Source organism: Tachyglossus aculeatus, chromosome 22 (assembly GCF_015852505.1).
Source record: "Tachyglossus aculeatus isolate mTacAcu1 chromosome 22, mTacAcu1.pri, whole genome shotgun sequence".
Lineage (NCBI taxonomy): Eukaryota > Metazoa > Chordata > Mammalia > Monotremata > Tachyglossidae > Tachyglossus > Tachyglossus aculeatus.
In genome coordinates, this window is record NC_052087.1 from 40,061,872 (window position 1) to 40,088,847 (window position 26,976).

General features: G+C 45.6%; 1 protein-coding gene across 1 annotated transcript in view; it reads right to left on the reverse strand.

Moving 5' to 3' along the window:
• Nucleotides 1-8,798: 8,798 nt before the first annotated feature.
• AMPD3 (adenosine monophosphate deaminase 3) overlaps nucleotides 8,799-26,976 on the reverse strand; it is a 121,950-nt gene continuing 103,772 nt past the window's right edge. The window contains exons 11-15 of the mRNA XM_038765039.1: nucleotides 21,758-21,921; nucleotides 19,006-19,126; nucleotides 16,337-16,510; nucleotides 12,346-12,456; nucleotides 8,799-10,330 (exon numbers count right to left, since the gene is read on the reverse strand). Of these exons, the coding sequence (XP_038620967.1) occupies nucleotides 10,154-10,330; nucleotides 12,346-12,456; nucleotides 16,337-16,510; nucleotides 19,006-19,126; nucleotides 21,758-21,921 (747 nt within the window). The 3' untranslated portion in view covers nucleotides 8,799-10,153. The remainder of the gene's footprint in view (nucleotides 10,331-12,345; nucleotides 12,457-16,336; nucleotides 16,511-19,005; nucleotides 19,127-21,757; nucleotides 21,922-26,976) is intronic.

The following is a 26,976-nucleotide window of genomic DNA, read 5'->3' on the forward strand; positions in this document are numbered from 1 at the left end:
AAAATGAATTTGCTCGTCAACTGCTGCAATAATGTGCGGAGGAGAGGGAGAGCAGTTTAGAGTGTTTGGAATTCCATCCCAGAGAACACATCGAAGACTAAACACACCCTATCTGTTTTATGTTTAGGAGCAATTGATGGATTGTGCAATAAATGCATTTTGAAAAGTAATGGCAGCTGAAGTTATTGTCTCAACCCCTGGGTAGCTATAACCGTCTTACTGAGTCGGGTGGAGTGGTGGGCGATTTTCAAACTTTTCCATTCCTGGGACGGTTGGAAATCGAGTGGTATTCGGAGGTAGTCCTCACTCCTGGCTAATAATAATAATTTTGATTGTGGTACTTGTTAAACACTTTGTGCCAGGTACCGTTCTAAGCACTGAGGTAGCTACAAGGTTAGAAACAGTCTGTCCCATATGGGGCTCACAGTCACAGTCGGATTTCTATTTCTATTTTATTTGTACATATTTATTCTATTTTATTTTGTTAATATGTTTTGTTCTGTCTCCCCCTTCTAGACTGTGAGCCCACTGTTGGGTAGGGACTGTCTCTATATGTTGCCAACTTGTACTTCCCAAGCGCTTAGTACAGTGCTCTGCACACAGTAAGCGCTCAATAAATACAATTGAATGAATGAATGAATGAATTTAATTCCCATTTTACAGATGAGGTAACCGAGCCAAGGAGAAGTGAAGTGACTCGCCCAGGGTCACCCAGCAGGAGCTCGGATTAGAACACAGGACCTCTGAATCCCAGACCCGTGCTCTTTCCGGTAGGCAACACTGCTTCTCCTTAAAATTCAGTAAAGTTGAATGAATTCATTGGTATGTGCCCAATTCCCAGGTGGATAGTTGCCCGTGGGAGCGGACACCACCGTCGGCTGGAGTGGAGTTTGAGCAGGAGGAATAGTTGGGTTCATCACAGTCCTTATTCAGCGTGGCTCAGTGGAAAGAGCCCGGACTTTGGAGTCAGAGGTCATGGGTTCAAATTCTGGCTCCACCAATTGTCAGCTGTGTGACTTTGGGCAAGTCACTTAACTTCTCTGTGCCTCAGTTCCCTCATCTGTAAAATGGGGATTAAGACTGTGAGCCCCCAGTGGGACACCCTGATTACCTTGTAACCTCCCCAGCGCTTAGAACAGTGCTTGGCACACAGTAAGCGCTTAATAAGTGCTATTATTATTATTGTGAAATGCTCGTCTGAACTGAGAAGCTTCTTCTGAGGTAACCCTCCATAATGAAGCCACAAAGGAAAGTATCCAAGGGAATCCAAAGGATTAATAATAATAGTAATAATAATAATGGTACTTGTTAAGCCCTTATTATGTGCCAAGCGCTGTTCTAAGCACTTGGGTAGATACAATCAATCAATCAATCGTATTTATTGAGCGCTTACTGTGTGCAGAGCACTGTACTAAGCGCTTGGGAAGTACAAGTTGGCAACATATAGAGACAGTCCCTACCCAACAGTGGGCTCACAGTCTAAAAGATACAAGTTAATCAGGTTTGACAAAGTCTCTGTCCCACATGGGGCTCACACTTTCAATCGGAGAAGCAGCGTGGCTCAGTGGGAAGAGCCCGGGCTTTAGAGTCAGAGGTCATGGGTTCAAATCCTGGCTCCGCCAATTGTCAGCTGTGTGACTTTGGGCAAGTCACTTCACTTCTCTGTGCCTCAGTTCCCTCATATGTAAAATGGGGATTAAGACTGTGAGTCCCACATGGGACAACCTGATTACCTTGTAACCTCCTCAGCGCTTAGAACAGTGCTTTGCACATAGTAAGCGCTTAATAAATGCCATTATTATTATTGATAATAATCCATTTTTAAAATGAGGTGACTGAGGCCCAGAGGAGTGAAGTGACTTGCCCCAGGTCACACAGCAGACATGTGGCAGGGTCAGGATTAGAACCCAGGTCCTTCTGACTTCCAAACCCGTGTTCTATCCACTAAGCAACATTGCTTCTCTGCTAACCTATGATTACCTCACAGGTAAATCCCAGAGGAAGATTCCTTGAAGATTACTTCCCACCAGCTCCGTGGTGACACTCAATGCTCTGTTCGGTATCCAGAAAGCCAGCTGGGGCCTTCATTTATATAGTCCAATAATCTTGAAATTAATGAAGATTATGTAGCCTTCAGACTAAGTTCATGGCCCAGGGTCCCCCCAGCAGGCAGTGGCAGAGTTGGAATTAGAACACAGACCTTTAATAATAATAATAATGGCATTTATTAAGTGCTTACTATGTGCAAAGCACTGCTCTAAGCGCTGGGGAGGTGACAAGGTGATCAGGTTGTCCCACGGGGGGCTCACAGTCTTAATCCCCATTTTACAGATGAGGGAACTGAGGCACAGAGAAGTGAAGAGACTTGCCCAGAGTCACACAGCTGACAATTGGCGGAGCTGGGATTTGAACCCGTGACCTCTGACTCCAAAGCCTGGGCTCTTTCCATTGAGCCACGCTGCTTCTCTTTGACTCCTAGACCTGTACTCTTATAGCATGGCTTAGTGAATTTAAGGTCATGGGTTCTAATCCCACCTCGGCCACATACCCGCAGTGTGACCTTCGGCTAATAATAATAATAATGTTGGTATTTGTTAAGCGCTTACTATGTGCCCAGCACTGTTCTAAGCGCTGGGGTAGGTACAAGGTAATCAGGTTGTCCCACGTGGGGCTCACAGTCTTCATCCCCATTTTACAGATGAGGTCACTGAGGCCCAGAGAAGTTAAGTGACTTGCCCAAGGTCACACAGCTGACAAGCGGCGGAGTTGGGATTAGAACCCATGACCTCTGACTCCCAAGCCTGAGCTCTTTCCATTAAGCCACGCTGCTGAATCACTTCACTTCTCTGTGTCTCCCCCTTCTAGACTGTGAGCCCACTGTTGGGTAGGGACCGTCTCTAGATGTTGCCAACTTGTACTTCCCAAGCGCTTAGTACAGTGCTCTGCACACAGCGCTCAATAAATACAATTGAATGAATGAATGAATGTGTCTCAGTTCTCTCATCTGTAAAATGGGGATTAAGAGTGCGAGCCCCATGTGGGACAGGGACTGTGTCCAACCTGATTACCTTGTATCGACCCCAGTGCTTAGAACAGAACTTGGCACATAGTAAGCTTGTAAAAAGTTCCTTTTTTTTTTTGTGGGCAGGGGACCCGTCTACCACCTCCATTGTATGGTACTCTCCCAAGCGTTTAGTACAGTGCTATGCACCCAGGTGCTCAATAAGTCCCATTGATTGATTAGAGATATTGATTAGAAAAGCAGCGTGGCTCAGTGGGAAGAGCACAGGCTTGGGAGTCAGAGGTCATGGGTTCTAATCTCAGCTCCTCCAATTGTCAGCTGTGTGACTTCGGCCAAGTCACTCAACTTCTCTGTGCCTCAGTTCCCTCATCTGTAAAATGGGGATGAAAACTGTGAGCCCCACGTGGGACAACCTGATCACCTTGTATCCTCCCTAGCGCTTAGAACAGTGCTTTGCACATAGTAAGCACTTAACAAATGCCATCATTATTATTATTATTATCATTAATGCAGACAAGGTCAAAAATGCGATTTGTGATGAAAGAGGCTTTTGAAAATTCAAAAAGTTTTGACAGAGGTTGAGAATCTGATTTTTCCTCTACATAAGTTAAAATCTGAGATATTGGACATTCTCTTCACTAAGTAGTTGAATGGTTTTAATAGTAATAATGATGGCATTTATTAAGCGCTTACTATGTGCAAAGCACTGTTCTAAGCGCTTGGGAGGTTACAAGGAGATCAGGTTGTCCCACAGGGGGCCTCACAGTCTTAATCCCCATTTTACAGATGAGGTCACTGAGGCACAGAGAAGTTAAGTGACTTGCCCAAAGTCACACAGCTGACAATTGGCGGAGCTGGGATTCGAACCCATGACCCCTAGACTATCTTTGGGTTGAGCTCAATCACAGGGCGCTCACCCTGGGCATCTAGGTCATCTCTAGATTGTAAAAACAGAGCATGTCTACCAAATCTACCGGAGAAGCAGCGAGGCTCAGTGGAAAGAGCTCGGGCTTTGGAGTCAGAGGTCGTGGGTTCAAATCCCAGCTCCACCAACTGTCAGCTGCGTGACTTTGGGCAAGTCACTTCACTTCTCTGTGCCTCAATTACCTCATCTGTAAAATGGGGATTAAACTGTGAGCACCCCCGTGGGACAACCTGATCACCTCGTAACCTCCCCAGTGCTTAGAAAAGTGCTTTGCACATAGTAAGCGCTTAACAAATACCAAAAAAAATCTGTTATATTGTACTCTCCCGAGTGTTTAGTTCAGTGCTGTGCACAGACACGCAATAAATAAGATTGATTGATTTCTTCAAACATCCATGTACCCTCCCTACTTGCTACCTTGGGTTTTCTCCATTCCCAAGCTTAACGCGGGAGCACTTTATGCGCGAAGTCACCGGAGCTGCGTCCGCATTGGTGCATTCCTTTTAATCCATTTACACATAGTACTTAGACAGTTATTCAAGCACAATTCCTCTTCAGCCATCTCCAGAAAACACATGAAAGACAAACATGATAAAGAGGTCAAAGAACGAGGCAGGTAAAAGTCCTATCGACCCAGAAAAGTGCTTTCAGCTCTGCTTAAATGACGAGAACATCACGGAAGATAAAACAGTTCTAGATGTATGGTTGTTCACAAATTACAGACAGAGGACAAGGAGAAGGCGGGTGATCTTGAAAAAAAGGTTGCACGGTGGCGATGCACAAAGACTAGTTGAAATGGGCAAGTGCTATCGGACCTTGGGAACGTGATAAAACAATCCACGTTGCGTAGGTGAAGAACCTGCCCTGAGAACAATTTAATAATAATAATGATGGCATTTATTAAGCTCTGACTGTGAGCAAAGCACTGGTCTAAGCACTGGGGAGGTTGTCCCACGGGGGGCTCACATTCTTCATCCCTATTTTACAGATGAAGCCCAGAGAAGTTAAGTGACTTGCCCAAAGTCTCCCAGCTGACAATTGGCAGAGCGGGGATTTGAACCCATGGGCTCTGACTCCAAACCCCGGGCTCTTTCCACTGAGCCACGCTGCTTCTCATTTGTAATTGTCAGGAAGTGGAGACACGTATCAGAAGAGTTAAATGGCACCAAAGACAGACACAGAGAAAGCACTTAGAAAAGAGGAAATCCAGAAGAGCCAAATCCGCTCCCTGGGCACAAACTCACACCCCCGTCGTGGATCAAGTGTTTGGAAATTAAAAGCAAAGTCAACTTCACGTCAGGAAGTGGAGACACGTATCAGAAGAGTTAAATGGCACCAGAAGCAGACACAGAGAAAGCACTTAGAAAAGAGGAAATCCAGAAGAGCTGAATCCGCTCCCTGGGCACAACCTCACACCCCCGTCGTGGATCAAGTGTTTGGAAATTAAAAGCAAAGTCAACTTCACGTCAGGAAGTGGAGACACGTATCAGAAGAGTTAAATGGCACCAGAAGCAGACACAGAGAAAGCACTTGGAAAAGAGGAAATCCAGAAGAGCTGAATCCGCTCCCTGGGCACAAACTCACACCCCCGTTGTGGATCAAGTGTTTGGAAATTAAAAGCAAAGTCAACTTCATGTCAGGAAGTGGAGATGCGTATCAGAAGAGTTAAATGGCACCAGAAACAGACACAGAGAAAGCACTTAGAAAAGAGGAAATCCAGAAAAGCCGAATCCTCTCCCTGGGCACAAACTCACACCCCCGTTGTGGATCAAGTGTTTGGAAATTAAAAGCAAAGTCAAATTCATGTCAGGAAGTGGAGATGCGTATCAGAAGAGTTAAATGGCACCAAAAACAGACACAGAGTAAGCACTTAGAAAAGAGGAAATCCAGAAGAGCCGAATCCGCTCCCTGGGCACAAACTCACACCCTCGTTGTGGATCAAGTGTTTGGAAATTAAAGGCAAAATGAACTTCACGTGTGAGCAATTTACCTCTTTTTTCCTGAATTGGAGAAGCAGCACAGCCTGGTGGATAGAGCACGGGCTTGGGAGCTAATCCCAGCCCTGTCACTTGTCTGCTGGGTGATTTTTGAGTGAGCCATTGCACTTTTTAAAATAAATTACAGATGCGCACGTACACAAGTGTTGTGGTGCCGAGGGAGGAGTGAATATCCAAGTGGGCCTCAGTTACCTCATCTGTAGAATGAGGATTAAGACGGTGAGACCCACGTGGGATACGGACTGTGTCCAACCTGACTGACTTGTACCTACCTCAGCATTTAATACATTGCTTGGCACACGGTAGGCATTTAACAAATACCATAAAAGAAAAAAAAATTGGTGGGCAAGGGGCAAGCTTTTTCTTGAAGGACCTAAGCCACATCTGGGCTCTGAGTCGAATAAAGTTGGAGTATCTGTCTTAGCTTCTACTGTAAAATGAAATCAATCAATCAATCAATCGTATTTATAGAGCGCTTACTGTGTGCAGAGCACTGTACTAAGCGCTTGGGAAGTACAAGTTGGCAACATATAGAGACAGTCCCTACCCAACAGTGGGGAAATAAATCGTGGTATTTAAGAATGATAGTATTTGTTAAGCGCTTACTATGTGCCAAGCACTGTTCTGATGACAAGGTAATCAGTTGGTCCCACGTGGGACTCACAGGGTTAATCCTCATTCTACAGCGTGGCTCTGTGGAAAGAGCCCGGGCTTTGGAGTCAGTGGTCATGGGTTCAAATCCAGGCTCCGCCGCTTGTCAGCTGTGTGACTTTGGGCAAGTCACTTCACTTCTCTGGGCCTCAGTTCCCTCATCTGTAAAATGGGGATGAAGACTGTGAGCCCCCCGAGGGACAACCTGATCAGCTTGTAACCTCCCCGGTGCTTAGAACAGTGCTTTGCACATAATAAGCGCTCAATAAATGCCATCATTATTATTAGTATTATTAATCCTTATTTTACAAATGAGGTAACTGGGGCATAGAGAAATTAAATGAAATTAAATGAATTATAGCTGTGTAGTACTTCCCAAGCGCTTAGTACAGTGCTGTGCACACAGCGCTCTATAAATACGATTGAATGAATGAATGTAGCTATAATTCTATTTATTCTGATGGTATTGACACCTTTTTACTTGTTTTGTTTTGTTGTCTGTCTCCCCCTTCTAGACTGTGAGCCCATTGTTGGGTAGGAACCATCTCTATATGTTGCCGATTTGTACTTCACAAGCGCTTAGTATTGTCAGCTGTGTGACTTTAGGCAAGTCACTTAACTTCTCTGTGCCTCAGTCCCCTCATCTGTAAAATGGGGATTAAACTGTGAGCCCCACTTGGGACAACCTGATTACCTTGTATTTCCCCCAGTGCTTAGAACAGTGCTTGGCACATAGTAAGTGTTTAACAAATACCATCATTATTATTCACACAGTGCTCTGCACACAGTAAGCGCTCAATAAATATGATCGAATAAATGAATGAAATGACTTGCCCAAAGTCACACAGTTGACAAGTGGCGGAGCCACTTCTCAGCGGCTGTTATTCTTCAGTGATCAGAGAAGCAGCGTGGCTCAGTGGGAGTCAGAGGTCGTGGATTCAAATCCCGGCTCCGCCACTTGTCAGCTGCGTGACTTTGGGCAAGTCACTTCACTTCTCTGGGCCTCAGTTCCCTCATCTGTAAAATGGGAATTAAGACTGTGAGCCGCAAGTGGGACAACCTGATGAACAGTGCTTTGCACATAGTAAGCGCTTAATAAATGCCATTATTATTATTATTGTATCCTCCCCAGTGCTTAGAACAGTGCATTGCACATAGTAAGCACTTAACAAATACCATTATGATGATGATGTATCAAGCACTGTCATCTATTCTATTTATTTTATTTTGTTAGTATGTTTGGTTTTGTTCTCTGTCTCCCCTTTTAGACTGTGAGCCCACTGTTGGGTAGGGACTGTCTCTATATGTTGCCAACTTGTACTTCCCAAGCGCTTAGTACAGTGCTCTGCACACAGTAAGCGCTCAATAAATACGATTGATGATGATGATGATGATGTATTAAGCACCGGGGTAGTTAGAAGATAATAACTGGCATATTTGTTAGGATAACACGGTCTCACATGGGGCTCACAGTCTAAGGTGAGAGAACAGGTATTCATTCATTCATTGAATTGTATTTATTGAGCGCTTACTGTGTGCAGAGCACTGTACTAAGCGCTTGGGAAGTACAAGTTGGCAACATAAGTGGTATCATCTGCATTTTGCAGATGAGGGCACTGAGGCCAAGAAAAGTTAAACGGCCTGCCCAAGGTCACAAAGCAGACAAGTCACTTCCAGGCCTGTGCTCTTTCCACTGTTGTCCCCCAGTCTGTACCCTGGCCCCACCTTCTTGCCACAGAGGTAGAATATAAAACCAGAAGCGGCGTGGCTCAGCGGAAAAAGCCCGGGCTTGGAAATCAGAGGTCATGGGTTCTAATCCCGGCTCCGCCACTTATCAGCTTGGGCAAGTCACTTCTCAGTGCCTCAGTTCCCTCATCTGTAAAATGGGGATGAAGACTGTGAGCCCCACGTGGGACAACCTGATCACCTTGTATCCTCCCCAGTGCTTAGAACAGTGCTCTGCACGTAGTAGGCACTTGACAAATACCATCATTATTATTATTATTATTATTATAAAAGATGAGCCTGGTTCTCCCATTTTACTGCCTGGGAGCAAGGCACTTTGGAAGGAGACCAGGGAGCTGTACAGAGACCAACAAAGAAGCGTGAGTCCCACATGGGACAACCTGATTACTTTATATCTACCCCAGCGTTTAGAACAGTGCTTGGCACATAGCGCCTAACAAATACCATCATTATTATTACCAAGAGAAGGCTATACCATCATTATTATTATTATTACCACCAAGAGAAGGGCTCCTTCTCCCAAGGCACCTCCGGCTCTCCCAGGAGGACTGACAAGGGGAGAGATGGGCCCAACTCCTGAAACAGAACAATTGTTTCCCCCAAAACAGAATCGCAGAATGTTTTTAATTCTTTAAAAAAAGCGAGTGTGCTTGGCCGGATACTTAAAGTGACCCATTGTACACTGAATCGACGTTAGTGCAAATGTATGCAAGTCTGAGGGGCTTTGATAAGAAAACAGTGCCTCCCCAAATGTGTAAAACTGTCTCCCTTCTGCCTTGGGGATCTGAGCACTGAATTTCTAGGGCCCTGGGCTGACAGGGAGTGGCTGAAATCACAAGATAGGAAGAGCTAAATTCTAGCTACTGGCTTCGTACCCCAAAATAGGCTTTGTAGGCTTTACAGTAATCCAAAATGGCTTATCCCAGCATTTGAATATGTCTCTATAAATCTACCCTATTCAGGGCCCTCTGCATATCCGTATCCAGAAGCCTCTAAAACGAATCCCAGAGGAAGAAGGCGTGGGGAGACCTACACTAATGGAAGGCAGAGACTTTGGTTTTTCACAGATAAAGGCTGAGCTCTCTAGAAACCCTGAAAATTTATACAGGTATTGGACAAAAAAATATAGTTCTGGTCGGGTGCGCCACGGCAGTTTCTCTTCCAAAATAAACCCAATTCGCCGGATGCTAAATCTTAGCCGATTACAAAACCCCCAAATGCTTCTAGGATTGAGCCAAAGCCCACGGCTGGGGACTCTCTCGCCCTGTCAAGGAAGGGATCGTTGTGGGCAGGGGGTGTGCGGACTCCGTTTTGTCGTACTCTCCCGAGCGCCTAGTACAGTGCTCTGCACACAGTGGGCGCACAGTATGATCGGTATGGTGACCGGTGGAAGAGGTGGGCTGGAGCCCGGTGAGCACCATCGTTACCGCCAGTCTCCCCGGAGAGTCAAGGAGTCCAGGGCCAACTGTTAGTAGCCCCACAAGGTACCTCGGTGGTCACAAGGACACCGGGAGGGACAAGCGGGATGGAGCCACACCCGAGATCGGAGCTACCGAGCCCCGGGTGGCTTTCCCAACCCCAACCGGGGCCTGATTTGGTAGCCAGACCTCAGGGGACCGTGGCCCACGGGCCGAGGGGGACGGGGGGGAAGGGGCCCCCAGATGGGGCCATCTCCTCTTTGCAAGGACGAGTTTCTGTTCCCTTCAAAGCAGTCACGTCCTGGCCGCCGTCTGCCCCCGGCGACTCGGTGGAACCGAACAGACCCGTCCAAATTGGCATTCAGGAGCGAGAGGGCCACCCCGGCCGCGGCGCCTATTTCAACAGAGCCGTAATCTCTTCGGATTTCATCGCATCCGACAGGAAGCTGAGCTCGTTGCATAAGGTCTCGTATCGGAAAGCCATGCGGATCTGAGCGACGTTGGTCTTTCGGATATTGTTTCCCTCTGGTCCTTCTTTGTAGTAATTCAGCCCCAAGAACTTCTGCTTCTCCTGTAAACAACAAACTCAGAGTCAAAGCAGAGAAGGAGTGTGGCCTAGTGGATAGAAAACGGGCCTGGGAGTGAGAAGGACCTGGATTCTATTCCCGGCTCCAGAACTTGTCTGTTGTGACTTTGGACAAGACTTCTCTGGGCCTCAGTTACCTCATCTGTAAAATAATAATAATAATAATAATGATGGTATTTGTTAAGCGCTTACTATGTGCAAAGCACTGTTCTAAGCGCTGGGGAGGTGACAAGGTGATCAGATTGTCCCACAGGGGGGCTCACAGTTTTAATCCCCATTTTACAGATGAGGTAACTGAGGCCCAGAGAAGTGAAGTGACTTGCCCAAAGTCACACAGCTGACAATTGGCGGAGCCGGGATTTGAACCCATGACCTCTGACTCCAAAGCCCGTTGCTCTTAAGCGTGTGAGCCCCATGTGGGACAGGGATTGGTCCCACCTGATTTGCTTCTATCCACCCCAGTGCTTGGCACCTGGTAAATGCTCAACAAATACCACTATCATTATTATTATTATTATTATTATTATTATTATTATTATTATTATTATTAGTTAGCTCTCAGTCCCAGAGCCTTTCCCACTTGTACAGCAAAATCACATGTGACATAACTTGTACTTCCCAAGCGCTTAGTACAGTGCTCTGCACACAGTAAGTGCTCAATAAATATGATTGAATGAATGAATGAATGAACCTCAGCAAGAGTCTGGGCAGGACACTCAACTCTGCTCTCCAACCCCACAGCACTTGTGTATTTTTATACATATTTATTATTCTATTAATGATGTGTCTATATCTATAATTCTATTTATTTTGATGGTATTGATGCCTGTCTACCTGTTTTGTTTTGTTGTCTGCCTCCCCCTTCTAGACCGTGAGCCCGTTGTTGGGTAGGGATTGTCTCTATCTGTTGCCGAATTGTACTTTCCAAGCACTTAGTACAGTGCTCTGCACACAGTAAGCGCTCAATAAATACGATTGATTGATTGATTGATTACTGTGTGCCAAACACTATACTACGCACTGGGGTAGATACAAGATAATCAGGTCCCACAGTGGGGTTCACATTCAAAGTAGGAGGGAGCATGGGTGTTGAATCCCCATTTAGCAGATGAGAGAACTGAGGCACAGAGAAGTCAAGCGACTTGCCCAAGGTCACGCAGCAGGTAGGTGGCAGAACCGGGATTAGAACCCTGTCCTCTTACTCCCCAGGCCCAAGCTTTTTTCAATCAATCAATCAATCGTATTTATTGAGCACTTCCTGTGTGCAGGGCACTGTACTAAGTGCTTGGGAAGTACAAGTTGGCAACATATAGAGACGGTCCCTACCCAACAGTGGGCTCACAGTCTAGAAGGGGGAGACAGAGACCAAAACCAAACATACTAACAAAATAAAATAAATAGAATAGATATGTACAAGTAAAATAAATAAATAGAGTAATAAATATGTACGAACATATATTACATATATAATATCACATATAATATATATTTATAATATAATTAATATAATATAATGTATGATATACTTAATATAATATAATATATGATATACTATAATATGATATGCTATAATATGATATACTATAATTACAGTATATCATATTATAGCATACCATATATATTATTATATAATATGATATGATATACTATAATATGATATTAATTAATAATGATTATATTGTTATAATAAGTAATTAATATTAATTATATTATAGTGTATCATATTATAGTATATCATATCATATTATATGATATGATATAAGAATAATTTAATATAATAGTATAGTTTATATTATATTATAATTATATTATGATTGTATAATATAATTATATTATATATATTATATATTTTTCCACTAGGCCATGCTGCTTCTCTGCCCCAACCCTGACCCAAGAAGCCCATCTCTGTGCCCCACAACTGTATCGTGGGTGAGACCACCCAAGGCCACAGCTGCCCCCCAAAAGAGCAGCCGTCGTCTCTTCCGGCAGCCCGGGCTTACCTTATGGGAGAGTCCGCTCTGGAGCACACTGTTTCGGGCAATTTCACAGAGGTCGCAAGTGCTGAGTTTCCACACCTGCGCTGCTATGGCGTATTCCTCCATGAGGGCTTCCTGGATGGCCAGAAAATGCATGCTGTCCTTTAGACCGTCGGACATTCAGTTCACCCCTGCAAGACTATCCCTTAGCATGACCCTCTCTCCTACTCTTCATCACCCGTCGGCTGCCACCGGGACAACCAACTTGGAAATCAGATTTCAATTCCAGTGATCCGAGTTTCAGCTGTCCAGGAAATGTCTGCCCCGTTCCCCATTCCTCAGGAAGGACGTCAGTGTCCTCACAATAATAATGGTGGCATTTGTTAAGCGCTTACTGTGTGCGAAGCACTGTTCTAAGCGCTGGGGAATCGGGGTGTCCCATGTAGGGCTCACAGTCTTAATCCCCATTTTAATAATAATAATAATAATGGCAGTTACTATGTGCAAAGCACTGTTCTAAGTGCAGGGGAGGTTACAAGGCGATCAGGTTGTCCCTCGGGGGACTCACAGTCTTAATCCCCATTTTACAGATGAGGTAACTGAGGCCCAGAGAAGTGAAGTGACTTGCCCAAAGTCGCCCGGCTGACAGTTGGCAGAGCCGGGATTTGAACCCATGACCTCTGACTCCAAAGCTCGGGCTCTTTTCCACTGAGCCACACTGCTTCTCTGCATTTTACAGATGAGGTAACTGAGGCCCAGAGAAGTGAAGCGACTTGCCCAAAGTCACCCAGCTGACAAGTGGCGGGGGCGGGATTAGAACCCACAACCTCCGACTCCCAAGCCCGGGCTCTTTCCACTGAGCCACGCTGCTTCTAAGGAGAAGGAATGGGGTGCTCGGGTGGGGACCGGGGCCTCCTGCTCTATTCAGACAAACACTTCCACCTGCACATCTGTCTGCTGCAGCACAAACACAGGGAAAAGAGCGCTTAGTACAGGTGCTTAGTACTAAGCGCTTAGTACAGTGCTCTGCACACAGTAAGGGCTTCAGAGATACATTTGAATGAAAAGGGGCTCAGTGGAAAGAGCCTGGGCTTTGGAGTCTGAAGGTCATGGGTTCTAATCTCGGCTCCGCCACTCATCAGCTGTGTGATTTTGGGCAAGTCACTTTACTTCTCTGGGCCTCAGTTCCCTCATCTGTAAAATGGGGGTGAAGATTGTGAGCCCCCCGTGGGACAACCTGATCACCTTGTTAACTCCCCAGCGCTTAGAACAGTGCTTTGCACATAGTAAGCGCTTAATAAATGCCATAAAAAAGAGGTTCTGATCCGCTAAACCAGGCTAAATTTAGCCCCTGTCAGAGTCTGTGTGGATTTCCCAGGGAGGCACTGCTGTGGGTGGGGGTTTTTCCGCGGGACCCTGGACTGTGAGAGTTGCCAGAATCGAATAATTAGGGTATTTGTTAAGCACTTACTATATGCCTGGCACTGTACTAAGCGCTGGGGTGCATACAGGCAAGTTGGGTTGGACACAGTCCCCTGTCCCACGTGGGGCTCACAGTCTCGGCCCCCATCTCACAGAAGAGGGAATGCTGAGGATAATAATAATAATAATAATAATGGCATTTATTAAGTGCTTACTATGTGCAAAGCACTGTTCTAAGCGCTGGGGAGGCTACAAGGTGATCAGGTTGTCCCACATGGGGCTCACAGTCTTCATCCCCATTTCACAGATGAGGTAAGTGAGGCACAGAGAAGTAAAGTGACTTGCCCAAAATCACACAGCTGATAAGTGGCGGAGCCGGGATTAGAACCCATGACCTTCGGACTCCCAGGCCTGTGTTCTAGCCACTACTGCTTCTCCCCCAGCGCTTAGTACAGTGCCTGGCCCATAGTAAGCGTTTAACGTATACCATAACACAAAGCAAAACAAAAAAACACCCCAGAAATGACCTCTGAAAAAAGAGAAGCGTCATGGTCTAGGGGCTAGAGCGCGGGTCTAGAAGACAGAAAGACCTGGGTTCTAATCCCGGCTCCGCCACTTCTCTGCTGTGTGACCTTGGGCAAGTCACTTCATTTCTCTGGGCCTCAGCTGCTCATCTGAAAATGGGAATTAATTCTGTGAGACTCATGTGGGACAGGGACCGTGTCCAACATGATTAGCTTGTATCTACTCCTCCGTTTAGTACAGGGCTTGGCACATAGTAAGCGCTTAACAAATCCATAATAAAAGAAAAAGTGAGCTCCCAAGCCCAGAGTCAGGGAGGGAGGCATTCATTCATTCATTCAATCGTATTTATTGAGCGCCTACTGTGTGCAGAGCACTGTATTAAGCGCTTGGAAAGTACAAGTTGGCAACATATAGAGACGGTTCCTACCCAACAACGGGCTCACAGTCTAGAAGGGGGAGACAGACGACAAGACAAAACATGTGGACAGGTGTCAAGTCATCAGAATAAATAGAAATAAAGCTAGATGCACATCGAGAAGCAGCGTGGCTCAGTGGAAAGAGCCCGGGCTTTGGAGTCAGAGGTCATGGGTTCAAATCCTGCCTCCACCAGTTCATTCACTCATTCATTCAATCGTATTTATTGAGCACTTACTGTGTGCAGAGCACTGTACTGAGCGTTTGGGAAGTACAAGTTGGCAACATATAGAGACAGTCCCTACCCAACAGTGGGCTCACAGTCTAGAAGGGACTAGCTGTCAGCTGTGTGTCTTTGGGCAAGTCATCTCTATACGTTGCCCATTTGTACTTCCCAAGCGCTTAGTACAGAGCTCTGCACACAGTAAGCGCTCAATAAATACGATTGAATTGAATTGAATTGACTTCTCCGGGCCTCAGTTCCCTCACCTGTAAAATGGGGAGAACCCTGTGAGCCCCCCGTGGGACAACCTGATCACCTTGTACCGCCCCCCCCCCAGCACTTAGAACAGTGCTTTGCAATCAATCAATCAATCAATCGTATTTATTGAGCGCTTACTGTGTGCAGAGCACTGTACTAAGTGCTTGGGAATAATAATAATAATAATAATAATAATGATGGTATTTGTTAAGCGCTTACTATGTGCAAAGCACTGTTCTAAGCGCTGGGGGGGATACAAGGCGATCAAGTTGTCCCACATGGTGCTCACAATCTTAGTCCCCATTTTACAGATGAGTTAACTGAGGCCCAGAGAAGTAAAGTGACTTGCCCAAAGTCACACAGCTAACAATTGGCAGAGCTGGGGTTTGAACTCCTGACCTCTGACTCCAAAGCCCGGGCTCTTTGGCAACATATAGAGACGGTCCCTACCCAACAGTGGGCTCATAGTAAGCGCTTAATAAATGCCATTATTATTATTATTATCATAATTAACACAACAGAATATAAGTATGTACAAGTAAGATAGAGTAATAAATTTGTGCAAACATATATACAGGTGCTGTGGGGAGGGGAAGGAGGTAGGGCTGGGGGGATAATAATAATAATAATAATAATATTGGTATTTGTTAAGCGCTTACTATGTGCAAAGCACTGTTCTAAGTGCTGGGGAGGGTACAAGGTGATCAGGTTGTCCCATGTGGGGCTCACAATCTTAATCCCCATTTTACAGATGAGGGAACTGAGGCCCAGAGAAGTGAAGTGACTTGCCCAAAGTCACACAGCTGACAAGCGGCAGAGCCGGGATTTGAACCCATGACCTCTGACCCCAAAGCCCGGGCTCTTTCCACTGAGCCACGCTGCTTCTCAAAACACGTGGACAGGTTGGTCAGGTCATCAGAATAAATAGAAGGAAAGCTAGATGCACATCATTAACAAAATAAATAGAATAGTAAATATGGACAAGTAAAATAAATAGAGTAATAAATCTGTCCAAACATATATACAGGTGCTGTGGGGAGGGGAAGGAGGTGGGGCGGGGGGGATGGGGAGGAGGAGAGGAAAAGGGGGCTCAGTCTGGGAAGGCCTCCTGGAGGAGGTGAGCGCTCAGTAGGCAGGCAGGTTAGCTTTAAGTCAGCCGGGTCCGGCCCTTACCTTGGTGTAATGAAACTGCATGGGGTCGTCCGTGGAGAGGGACACGTGCAGTCCCTTGTGGAGAAATTCCCGCAGAGGGTTTTTGGAATATTCCAAGAACAGGCTGTTGTTGCTGAGAGGAGACATGGCGATGGGGATCTGGGCGAGGTAATAGAGGTACTGCAGAACTGGGCTCTGGTTAAAAGCAACACAGATTCGTTAGCCATCAAGGCAGCCGGACCGGACGGAAAGGCAAGGTTTCTGCCGGAGGAGTCGGACAGTCGTATTTCCTGAGCGTGCTCCTCCTTCATCATCATCATCATCATCATCAATCGTATTTATTGAGCGCTTACTGTGTGCAGAGCACTGTACGAAGCGCTTGGGAAGTCCAAGTTGGCAACATATAGAGACGGTCCCTACCCAACAGCGGGCCCACAGTCTAAAAGGGGGAGACAGAGAACAAGACCAAACATACTAACAAAATAAAATAAATAGAATAGATATGTACAAGTGAAATAGAGTAATAAATATGTACAAACATATATACAGGTATATATACAGGTATTATTAATAATAATAATAATGAATCTCAGTCCAAGAGATTAGTAATAATTATCATTATTAATGTACAAGTAAAATAAATAGAGTAACAAATATGTACAAACATATATACATATGCTGTGGGGAAGGGAAGGAGGTAAGATGCGGGGGGATGGAGAGGGGCCGTAAGCCCGTTGTGGGCAGGGATTGTGTCTGTTTATTCATTCATTCATTCAATCGTATTTACGGAGCACTTACTATGTGCAAGAGCACTGGACTAAGCACTTGGGAAGTCCAATCAATCAGTCAATCGTATTTATTGAGCGCTTACTGTGTGCAGAGCACTGGACTAAGCGCTTAGGAAGCCCCTACCCAACAGCGGGCTCGCAGTCTAGAAGGGGGAGACAGACGACAAAACGAAACATAGTAACAAAATAAAATAACTAGAATAAATATGTACAAATAAAATAGAGTAATAAATATGTACAAACATATAATAATAATAATAATGACGGCATTTATTAAGTGCTTACTATGTGCAAAGCACTGTTCTAAGCGCTGGGGAGGTTACAAGGTGATCAGGTTGACCCATGGGGGCTCACAGTCTTAATCCCCATTTTACAGATGAGGTCACTGAGGCCCAGAGAAGTGAAGTGACTTGCCCAAAGTCACACAGCTGACAAGTGGTGAAGCCGGGATTCGAACCTATGAACTCTGACTCCAAAACCCATGCTCTTTCCAATGAGCCATGCTGCTTCTCTATATACATATATACAGGTGCTGTGGTGAGGGGGAGAAGGGGAAGGGGGCTCACAGTTAGCTTGGCAATTATTGTTATAGTGTACTCTCCCAAGCGCTTAGTACAGTGCTCTGCACATAGAGAAACTGTGTGGCTTAGTGGGCTAGAACATGGGTTTGGGAGTCAGAGGTTGTGGGTTCTGATCCCTGCTCTGCCACTTGTCAGCTGTGTGACTTCGGACAAGTCACTTCAGCGTGGCTCAGTGGAAAGAGCGTGGGCTTTGGAGTCAGAGTTCATGGGTTCAAATCCAGGCCCTGCCAATTGTCGGCTGTGTGACTTTGGGCAAGTCACTTCACTTCTCTGTGCCTCAGTTCCCTCATCTGTAAAAATGGGGGTTAAGACTGTGAGCCCCACGTGGGACAACCTGATCGCTTTGTAACCTCCCCAGCGCTTAGTACAGTGCTTGGCACATAGTAAGCGCTTAATAAATGCCATTATTATTATTATTATTATTCTCTGAGCCTCAGTTACCTCATCTGTAAATGGGGATGGAGACTGTGAGCCCCACGTGGGACAGCCTGATCACCTTGTACCTATCCTAGTGCTTAGAGCAGTGCTCGGCATATAGTAAGCTCTTAACAAATACCACCATGTTTTCAGTGCTTAGAACAGTGCTTGGCACATAGTAAGCACTTAACAAATACTATCATTATTACTATAGCAATCGCTTAGTATAGTGCTCTGCACATAGGAATCGTTCAGGAAATATAATTGAATGAATGCGTGAGTGATAACAGGCACATTCCATGGGCTTTGGAGTCAGAGGTCATGGGTTCAAATCCCAGCTCCGCCACTTGTCAGCTGTGTGACTTTGGGCAAGTCACCTCTCCACGGACGACCCCATGCAGTTTCATGCCACTATTATAAATAGAGTAGTAGATCTGTACAAATATATATATATACAGGTGCTGTGGGGAGGGGAAGGAGGTAGGGCTGGGGGGAGGTGGGAAGGAGGAGAGGAAAAAGGGGGCTCAGTGTGGGAAGGCCTCTTGGAGGAGGTGAGCTATCAATAGGGCTTTGAAGGGAGGAAGAGAGCTAGCTTGGCGGATGTGCGGAGGGAGGGCGTTCCGGGCCAGGGGAAGGACGTGGGCTGGGGATTGACAGTGGGACAGGGGAGAACGAGGTACAATCAATCAATCAATCAATCGTATTTATTGAGCGCTTACTGTGTGCAGAGCACTGGACTAAGCGCTTGGGAAGTACAAGTTGGCAACATATAGAGACAGTCCCTACCCAACACAACGAGGAGGTTCCCGTCCCCTCCTCCCAAACTCTCCTGGTGAGCACCGGTCGATGGCCTGCCCCCCCAGCCGCTGGAACGGGACGGAGCGGAGGCCGGCGGGGACGGTACCTTTTTGAGGAGCAGCCCGTGAGAAATGTTGTCCGCTGTGAGGAAGGCCGACACCAGGTGAGTGATGGAGCCCGCTTCCCCACAGTGAGGCCGGAAGAGGAAGGTGCTCATTCCTCTCTCCCTAAAGACAAGAAAGCAGATGGGTCTCAGAGAGGCCATTTACCTGGCGGTGGTGGGGGTTTGGTGGTGGGGGGAGAACCACGCTCACACAGGCACTCGCACACACACATTCATTCATTCAATCGTATTTATTGAGCGCTTACTGTGTGCAGAGCACTGGACGAAGCGCTTGGGAAGTACAAGTTGGCAACATATAGAGACGGTCCCTACCCAACAGTGGGCTCACAGTCTAGAAGGGGGAGACAGAGAACAAAGCATATTGACAAAATAAAATAAAATAAAATAAAATAAAATAAAATAAAATAAAAATAAAAAGATAAAAAGTAAAATAAAATAAAATAAAAAATAAAATATAATAAAAAATATAATAAAATAAAATAAAAAATAAAATAAAATAAGATAAAAAGTAAAATAAAATAAAATAAAAAATCAAATAAAATAAAAAATAAAATAAAATAAAATAAAATAAAATAAAAAATAAAATAAAATAAAATAAAATAAAATAAAATAAAATAAAACAAAATAAAATAAAATACACACACACACAATGCCTGCTAGGGATGCGAGTTGGCACAGATCTGAGGAAATCAGCGCCAACAATAATAATAATAATTTTGGTATTTGTTAAACACTTACAATGTGCCAAGCACTGTTCTAAGCGCTGGAGGAGATACAAGGTAATCAAGCTGTCCCACACGGGGCTCACAGTCTTAATCCCCATTTTACAGATGAGGTAACTGAGGCCCAGAGAAGTTGAGTGACCTGCCCAAAGTCACACAGCTGACAAGTGGCGGGGCCGGGATTAGAACCCACAACCTCTGACTCCCAGCCCGTGCTCTTTCCACTTAGCCACGCTGCTTCTCGGTGGGAAGGTGGCAGGCAAAGCAAATCCCCAGCAGCTCACGGGAATGTCCAGAGTACCAGGCTGACAGGGATCTGGCCAGCCCCATTCTAGCTGCATATGAATAGTGGTAATAGTATTTATTAAATGCTCACTGTAATAAGCACTGGGACAGAATGCACAAGCGGGAATTAAATCCTGATGTTCTTTTTTCTTATTTGTCCCTCATGAGCCCCAGAGTGTTATCTGCTGTCATGTTTTGATGCTATTGACGCCTGTCTACTTGTTTTGTTGTCTGTCTCTCCCTTCTGGACTGTGAGCCTGCTGTTGGGAAGGGATTATCTCTATCTATTTGTACATATTTATTACTCTATTTATTTATTTATTTTACTTGTACATATCTATTCTATTTATTTTATTTTGTTAGTATGTTTGGTTTTGTTCCCTGTCTTCCCCTTCTAGACTGTGAGCCCACTGTTGGGTAGGGACTGTCTCTATATGTTGCCAACTTGTACTTACCAAGTGCTTAGTACAGTGCTCTGCACACAGTAAGCGCTCAATAAATACAATTGATTGATTGATTACTCTATTTTATTTGTACATATTTATTCTAATTATTTTATTTTGTTAATATGCTTTGTTTTGTTCTCTGTCACCCCCTTCTAGACTGTGAGCCCGCTGTTGGGTAGGAACCGTCTCTAGATGTTGCCAAGCGCTTAGTACAGTGCTCTGCACACAGTAAGCGCTCAATAAATACGACTGAATGAATGAATGGCTTCTATCCACCCCAGTGCTTGGCACCTGGTAAGTGCTTAACAAATACCACTATCATTATTATTATTATTATTATTATTATTAGTTAGCTCTCAGTCCCAGAGCCTTTCCCACTTGTACAGCAGAATCACCTGTGACACAACTTGTACTTCCCAAGCGCTTAGTACAGTGCTCTGCACACAGTAAGTGCTCAATAAATACAACTGAATGAATGAAGGAATGAACCTCAGCGAGAGTCTGGGCAGGACACTCAACTCTGCTCTCCAACCCCACAGCACTTGTGCATTTTTGTACATATTTATTATTCTATTAATGATGTGTCTATATCTATAATTCTATTTATTTTGATGGTATTGATGCCTGTCTACCGGTTTTGTTTTGTTGTCTGTCTCCCCCTTCTAGACTGTGAGCCCGTTGTTGGGTAGGGATTGTCTCTATCTGTTGCCGAATTGTACTTTCCAAGCGCTTAGTACAGTGCTCTGCACACAGTAAGCGCTCAATAAATATGATTGAATGAATGAATGAGAGCCGGGATTAGAACCCATGACCTCTGACTCCCAAGCTCTTGCCACTTAGCCACGCTGAAGTGATGGGGTTGGAAGGTGGAGAAGAGATGGGAGAGAAGGAGCTTAATCTGAAAGAAGAATAATTAGACGCTCGCTGAGGGGTCCTATTAAGTTGAATCCCAGCCACAATATCCGGCCAGTTTCCCAAGCCTTTCCCCGCTTAACTTCTCTGGAACCTTGAAATGTCTCCTGGTTTCTATGAGCTCGTTGTGAGCAGGAATGGCTCTGTTTGTAGCTATATTGTACTCTCAAGCACTTAGTACAGTGCTCTGCACACAGTAAGCGCTCAATAAATACAATCGAATGAATTATCTTACAGGAAAACCCAAAATGCCTGTGGAAACAGTCTCCACTTGGTGCAATCAGCTTTTCTCCGCCCTGGGAAGCTCTTCTGAGTCTCAGAGAGAAGCCCCCAGGCACCGAATGAGGCTGGCCAGACCAAGTGACTCACTTTCTGAGGTTGTTGAGCACCATGATGTTGGCGTACATGTAATACAGGTAGTAGCTGTAGGGAGGGTTCTGTTCGCTGGTCCAGACGTCTGGGTTCGGGCTCTTGTCGGAGAACATGTGGTCACTGTGTTTGGATTCGTCGTCCACGCTGTCGAAGCCGGTCACCTGCGGGGAAATGGAAATGCGGGACCCGAATCCCGGAAAGCTTCAAAGCTTCCGATTTGGCTTCTCTGACAAAGAGACTGTCGAAAAGGGACAACAGCCCAAATGGCTGGTGGGTGGCTATTAAATCACCTGATCAGACTCATATAGCCTGGCCTGACCGTGACTCTTTGACTGTGAGCCCACTGTTGGGTAGGGACTGTCTCTATATGTTGCCAACTTGTACTTCCCAAGCGCTTAGTACAGTGCTCTGCACACAGTAAGCACTCAATAAATATGATTGATTGATTGATTGACTCTGACCTAATCACCTGGTCATTTCCTACTCCCTGATTTCCTACTAAAACCCAGCCCACACTTCACTTCTCTACTGCCAACTTACTCGCTATACCTCTTATCTTATCCATCTCACTGCCAACCACTTGCCCTCATCCTGCCTCTGGCCTAGGATGCCCTCCCTCTTCATATCCTTTGGACAATCATTCTCCCCCGCTTCAAGGTCTTATTAAAATCACATCACCTCCAAGAGGCCTTCCCCGACTAAACCCTCATTTCCACTTAATAATAATAATGGCATTTATTAAGTGCTTACTATGTGCCAAGCACTGTTCTAAGCGCTGGGGAGGTTACAAAGAGATCAGGTTGTCCTATGGGGGGATCAGTCTTCATCCCCATTTTACAGACGAGGGAACTGAAGCCCAGAGAAGTTAAGTGACTTGCCCAGAGTCACACAGCTAAGTGGTGAAGCTGGGATTTGAACCCATGACCTCTGGCTCCAAAGCCCAAGCTCTTTCCACTGAGCGACACTGCTTCTCTAATCCCTTCTGCGTTACCTTTGCGCTTGGATTTATGCCCTTTTATTCACCTTTCCCTCAGCCCCACAGCACTTATGTACACATTGGTAATTTCTCTATTTATATTAAATATTAAATAAATTTCTCTACTTATATTAATGCCTGTCTTCCTCTCTAGACTATAAACTCATTGTAGGCAGGGAGTGTGTCAACCAACTCTGTTATACTGTACTTTCCCAAGCGTCTAGTACAGTGCTCTGCACACAGTAAGTGCTCAATAATAATAATAATAATGGCATTTTATTAAGCGCTTACTATGTGCAAAGCATAAGTGCTGGGGAGGTTACAAGGTGATCAGGTTGTCCCCCGGGGGGACTCACAGTATTAATCCCCATTTTACAGTTGAGGTAACTGAGGCTCAAAGAAGTTAAGTGACTTGCCCAAAGTCACACAGCTGACAGTTGGCGGAGCTGGGATAAATACGATTGATTGATTGATTGATTGATTGATTGATTGATTAAACGACTGATGACCCCTGTCCCGCCAGTGGCCCTCTGAGTGATTTGGCACTTTGGGCTGTAGTCCACAGGCAGGAGAGGAGGCATTTTAACAGAGAGGAGGGCAGACGGGGAGAGAGATAATATCTTTGTCAACACATCTGCTCAGCTCCCAACTCGGAGTCCATCCTAGGTAGGGAGTTCTTGGAGACCAAGCCAACTGGATGGACAATCCAGACTTGTTCCCAGCAGTTTTCCAGGGAAAAACCAGCATCCAAAGCCTCCAACAGCAGGGAGCAGGGCCTTAATCAGCCCAGGAGAATGTCTATTGCATATATGTTGCAAATCATCATGGAGAGCAGGCCAGAGGCTGTGCTGCAGGAGAATTCCCACTTTGGCTCCATCAGAGATTGGAGGCGGAGGCCCCAGGTCTACCTGAGCACTCAAGGGAGCAGTGTGGCCTCGTGGAAAGAGCATGGGATTGGGAGTCAGAGGATGTGGGTTCTAATCCCGGCTGTGGCACGTGTCTGCTGTGTGACCTTGGTCAAGTCACTTCTCTTTCTCTGGGCCTCAGTAACCCCATCTGTACAATGGGGATTGCCACTAAGCAACAGGAACTGTGTCCAACCTGATTAACTTTTATCTCCCCCAGCACTTAGAATGGTGCTTGGCACATAGTAAGCACTCAACAACTACTATAATTATTTTTATTATGTGGAACAGGGACTGTGCCCAGCCTGATTCCTTATATAGTAATGACGTCATTTGTTAAGCGCTTACTATGTGCAGAGCACTGTTCTAAGCGCTGGGGGGGAATACGAGGTGATCAAGTTGCCCCACGTGGGGCTCACAATCAATCCCCATTTTACAGATGAGGTAACTGAGGCTCAGAGAAGTTAAGTGACTTGCCCAAGATCACACAGCCGTCATGTGGTGGAGTCGGGATTCGAACCCATGACCTCTGACTCCAAAGCCCGTGCTCTTTTCACTGAGCCACGCTGCTTAGCATTTAGAACAGTGCGTGGCACATAGTAAGTGCTTAGCAAGTACCATAATTATTCTTATTAAGAGAAGACAATCCTCTTGTCTTAGGCAGGCACTGAGACTCATTTAGTCCGTCTGGGCCAACCTTGGGAAAATTTTGAAAGGCCTTCTGAGAAACGGGCTTAAGGGAAGAGGAAGAGGAAGGGGAAGAGGAAGAGGCAGGAAACTGAGCAACCATCCACCCTGCAGCCCTAAAGAAGTGCTTACTACAGTGCTCTGCACAGGGTAAGCTCTCAGTAAATATGACTGACCGATAGAGAAAGCCTGACCGTCAGGACCCAGCTGGGAAAGGTAAAGCCAAATGGCAAGTGGGAGGCACTGAACCCAAGGCCATCCGTTATCACTGGTGGGCCAGGACACTACAAACACTGCGACTATGACAATAAATTTCCAAATTGCCCTCCCATTCACTGGTGTGGCATAGATTTTATTTGTACATGTTCATTCTATTTATTTTATTTTGTGAATATGTTTTGTTTTGTTGTCTGTCTCCCCCTTCTAGACTGCGAGCCCGCTGTTGGGTAGGGACCGTCTCTATATGTTGTCAACTTGGACTTCCCAAGCGCTTAGTACAGTGCTCTGCACACAGTAAGTGCTCAATAAATACGATTGAATGAATGAATGAATGCATGAATGTGCACCAGGCCATTGTGAGAGAACTGATATGCCTACAAGGGAGGGAGGGATGGAGGGTGGGTGTGCGTGTGCGTGTGTGTGTGTGTGTGTGTGTGTGGTGTTTGGTGCACGCTGTATGTGGAATCGGGTTGCACCGTGAGCCCCACATGGGACAATCTATTTACTTTATTTTGTTAGTATGTTTGGTTTTGTTACCTGTCTCCCCGTTCTAGACCGTGAGCCCGCTGTTGGGTAGGGACTGTCTCTATGTGTTGCCGACTTGTACTTCCCAAGCGCTTAGTACAGTGCTCTGCACACAGTAAGCGCTCAATAAATACGATTGATTGATTGATTGACAAGGGCTGTGTCCAACCTGTTTTGCTTGCATCCACCTCAGTGTTTAGTACACTGCCTGGCACATAGTAAGCGCTTAACAAATACCACAATCATTATTATTATTACATCTGTCTCATCCATTTCTCTTTTGTGCCCACCAGAGGGAGATGGTTAATACCAAGTCTCATTTCTCCACTTCCTGATACTCAGAGCAAAGACATGAATCGGTCCATCCATCAAGGGTAGTAGTGTTTACTATGTGCCCCATACTGTACTAAGCTCTTGGGAGAGTTCAGTGGTATAAGTAGACCTATCTCTGCCCTTGAAGAGTTTGCAATCTAGTGGGGACTAGTCCCAGATTGCCTATCTTGGGGATGGCTCAGACCACATCTCGCCCACATCCTGCTTCTGGCCTGGAATGCCCTCCCTCCTCAAATCCGACAATTACTCTCCCCTTCAAAGCCTTAATGAAGGCACATCTCCTCGAGGAGGCCTTCCCTGACTTTAGTACAGTGCTCTGCACACAGTAAGCACTCAATAAATACAACTGAATGAATAAGCCCCCCTTTCCTCTTCTCCCTCTCCCTTCTGCGTCCCTCTGTTCTTTCCCCCTCCCAGCCCCACGGCACTTATGTCCATATCCGTCATTTATTCATTTCTATTAATGCCTGTCTCCCTCTCTAGATTGTAATCTCATTGTAGGCAGGGAATGTGTCTGTTTACTGTTATATTGTACTCTCCCAAGCGCTTAGTACAGTTCTCTGGGCACTGTATACAGTAAATGCTCAATACAAATGAATGAATGAATGTGGAGAAACTTTAATGTGCAGGAACAGTCGGGGTAGGGGAGGGGAAGACGGATTTGTGATGGGCAGGATGGAGATTAGGAGCGGGCATGCTAAATATCTTTACTCAGAGTCAATCAATCAATCAAATCATATTTATTGAGTGCTTACTGTGTGCAGAGCACTGTACTAAGCGCTTAAGAGTCATGAGTCATGAGTCTTCAATAAATGAGTCATGAGTCAACCAATAAATACAATTGATGATGAGTCTGGGAACCATCCCTGAACAATCAATCAATAAATGGTATTTATTGAGTGCTGGCTTTATGCACAGCACTCTACTAAGCACTTGGGAGAGTAATAACAATAATAATAATAATAACGGTATTTGTTAAGCGCTTACTATATGCCAAGCACTGTTCTAAGCGCTGGGGCAGATACAAGGTAATCAGGTTGCCCCGCATGGGGCTCACACTCTTCATCCCCATTTTACAGATGAGGGAACTGCGGCACAGAGAAGTTAAGTGGCTTGCCCAAGGTCACACAGCTGACAAGTGGCGGAGCCGGGATAAGAACCCATGACCTTCTGACTCAAAAATGGGGGGGGAGGGAGAATGAGCTCTTAGTCTGGGAAGGCTTCCTGGAGGAGGTGTGGTTGTAAGAGGGCTTTGAAGATGGGGAAAGCAGTGGCATGCACGATAGGTAAAGGGGAGGGATTTCCAGACAGGAGTTGAGGGTGTGTGTCTGTGTGCGTATGGTTGTCAGTCAGTCAATCAGTCCATCATATTTATTAAGCACTTACTCTGTGCAGAGCACGGTACTAAGTGCTTGGGAGAGTACAATATAACAATACAATAGACGCATTCCCCACCTACATTGAGCTTGCAGTCTAGAGGAGGAGGCAGACAGTACTACAAATATATTACAGTTATGTACTAAGTGCTGTGGGGCTGGGAAGGGGGACAAATAAAGGGAGCACGTCAGGGA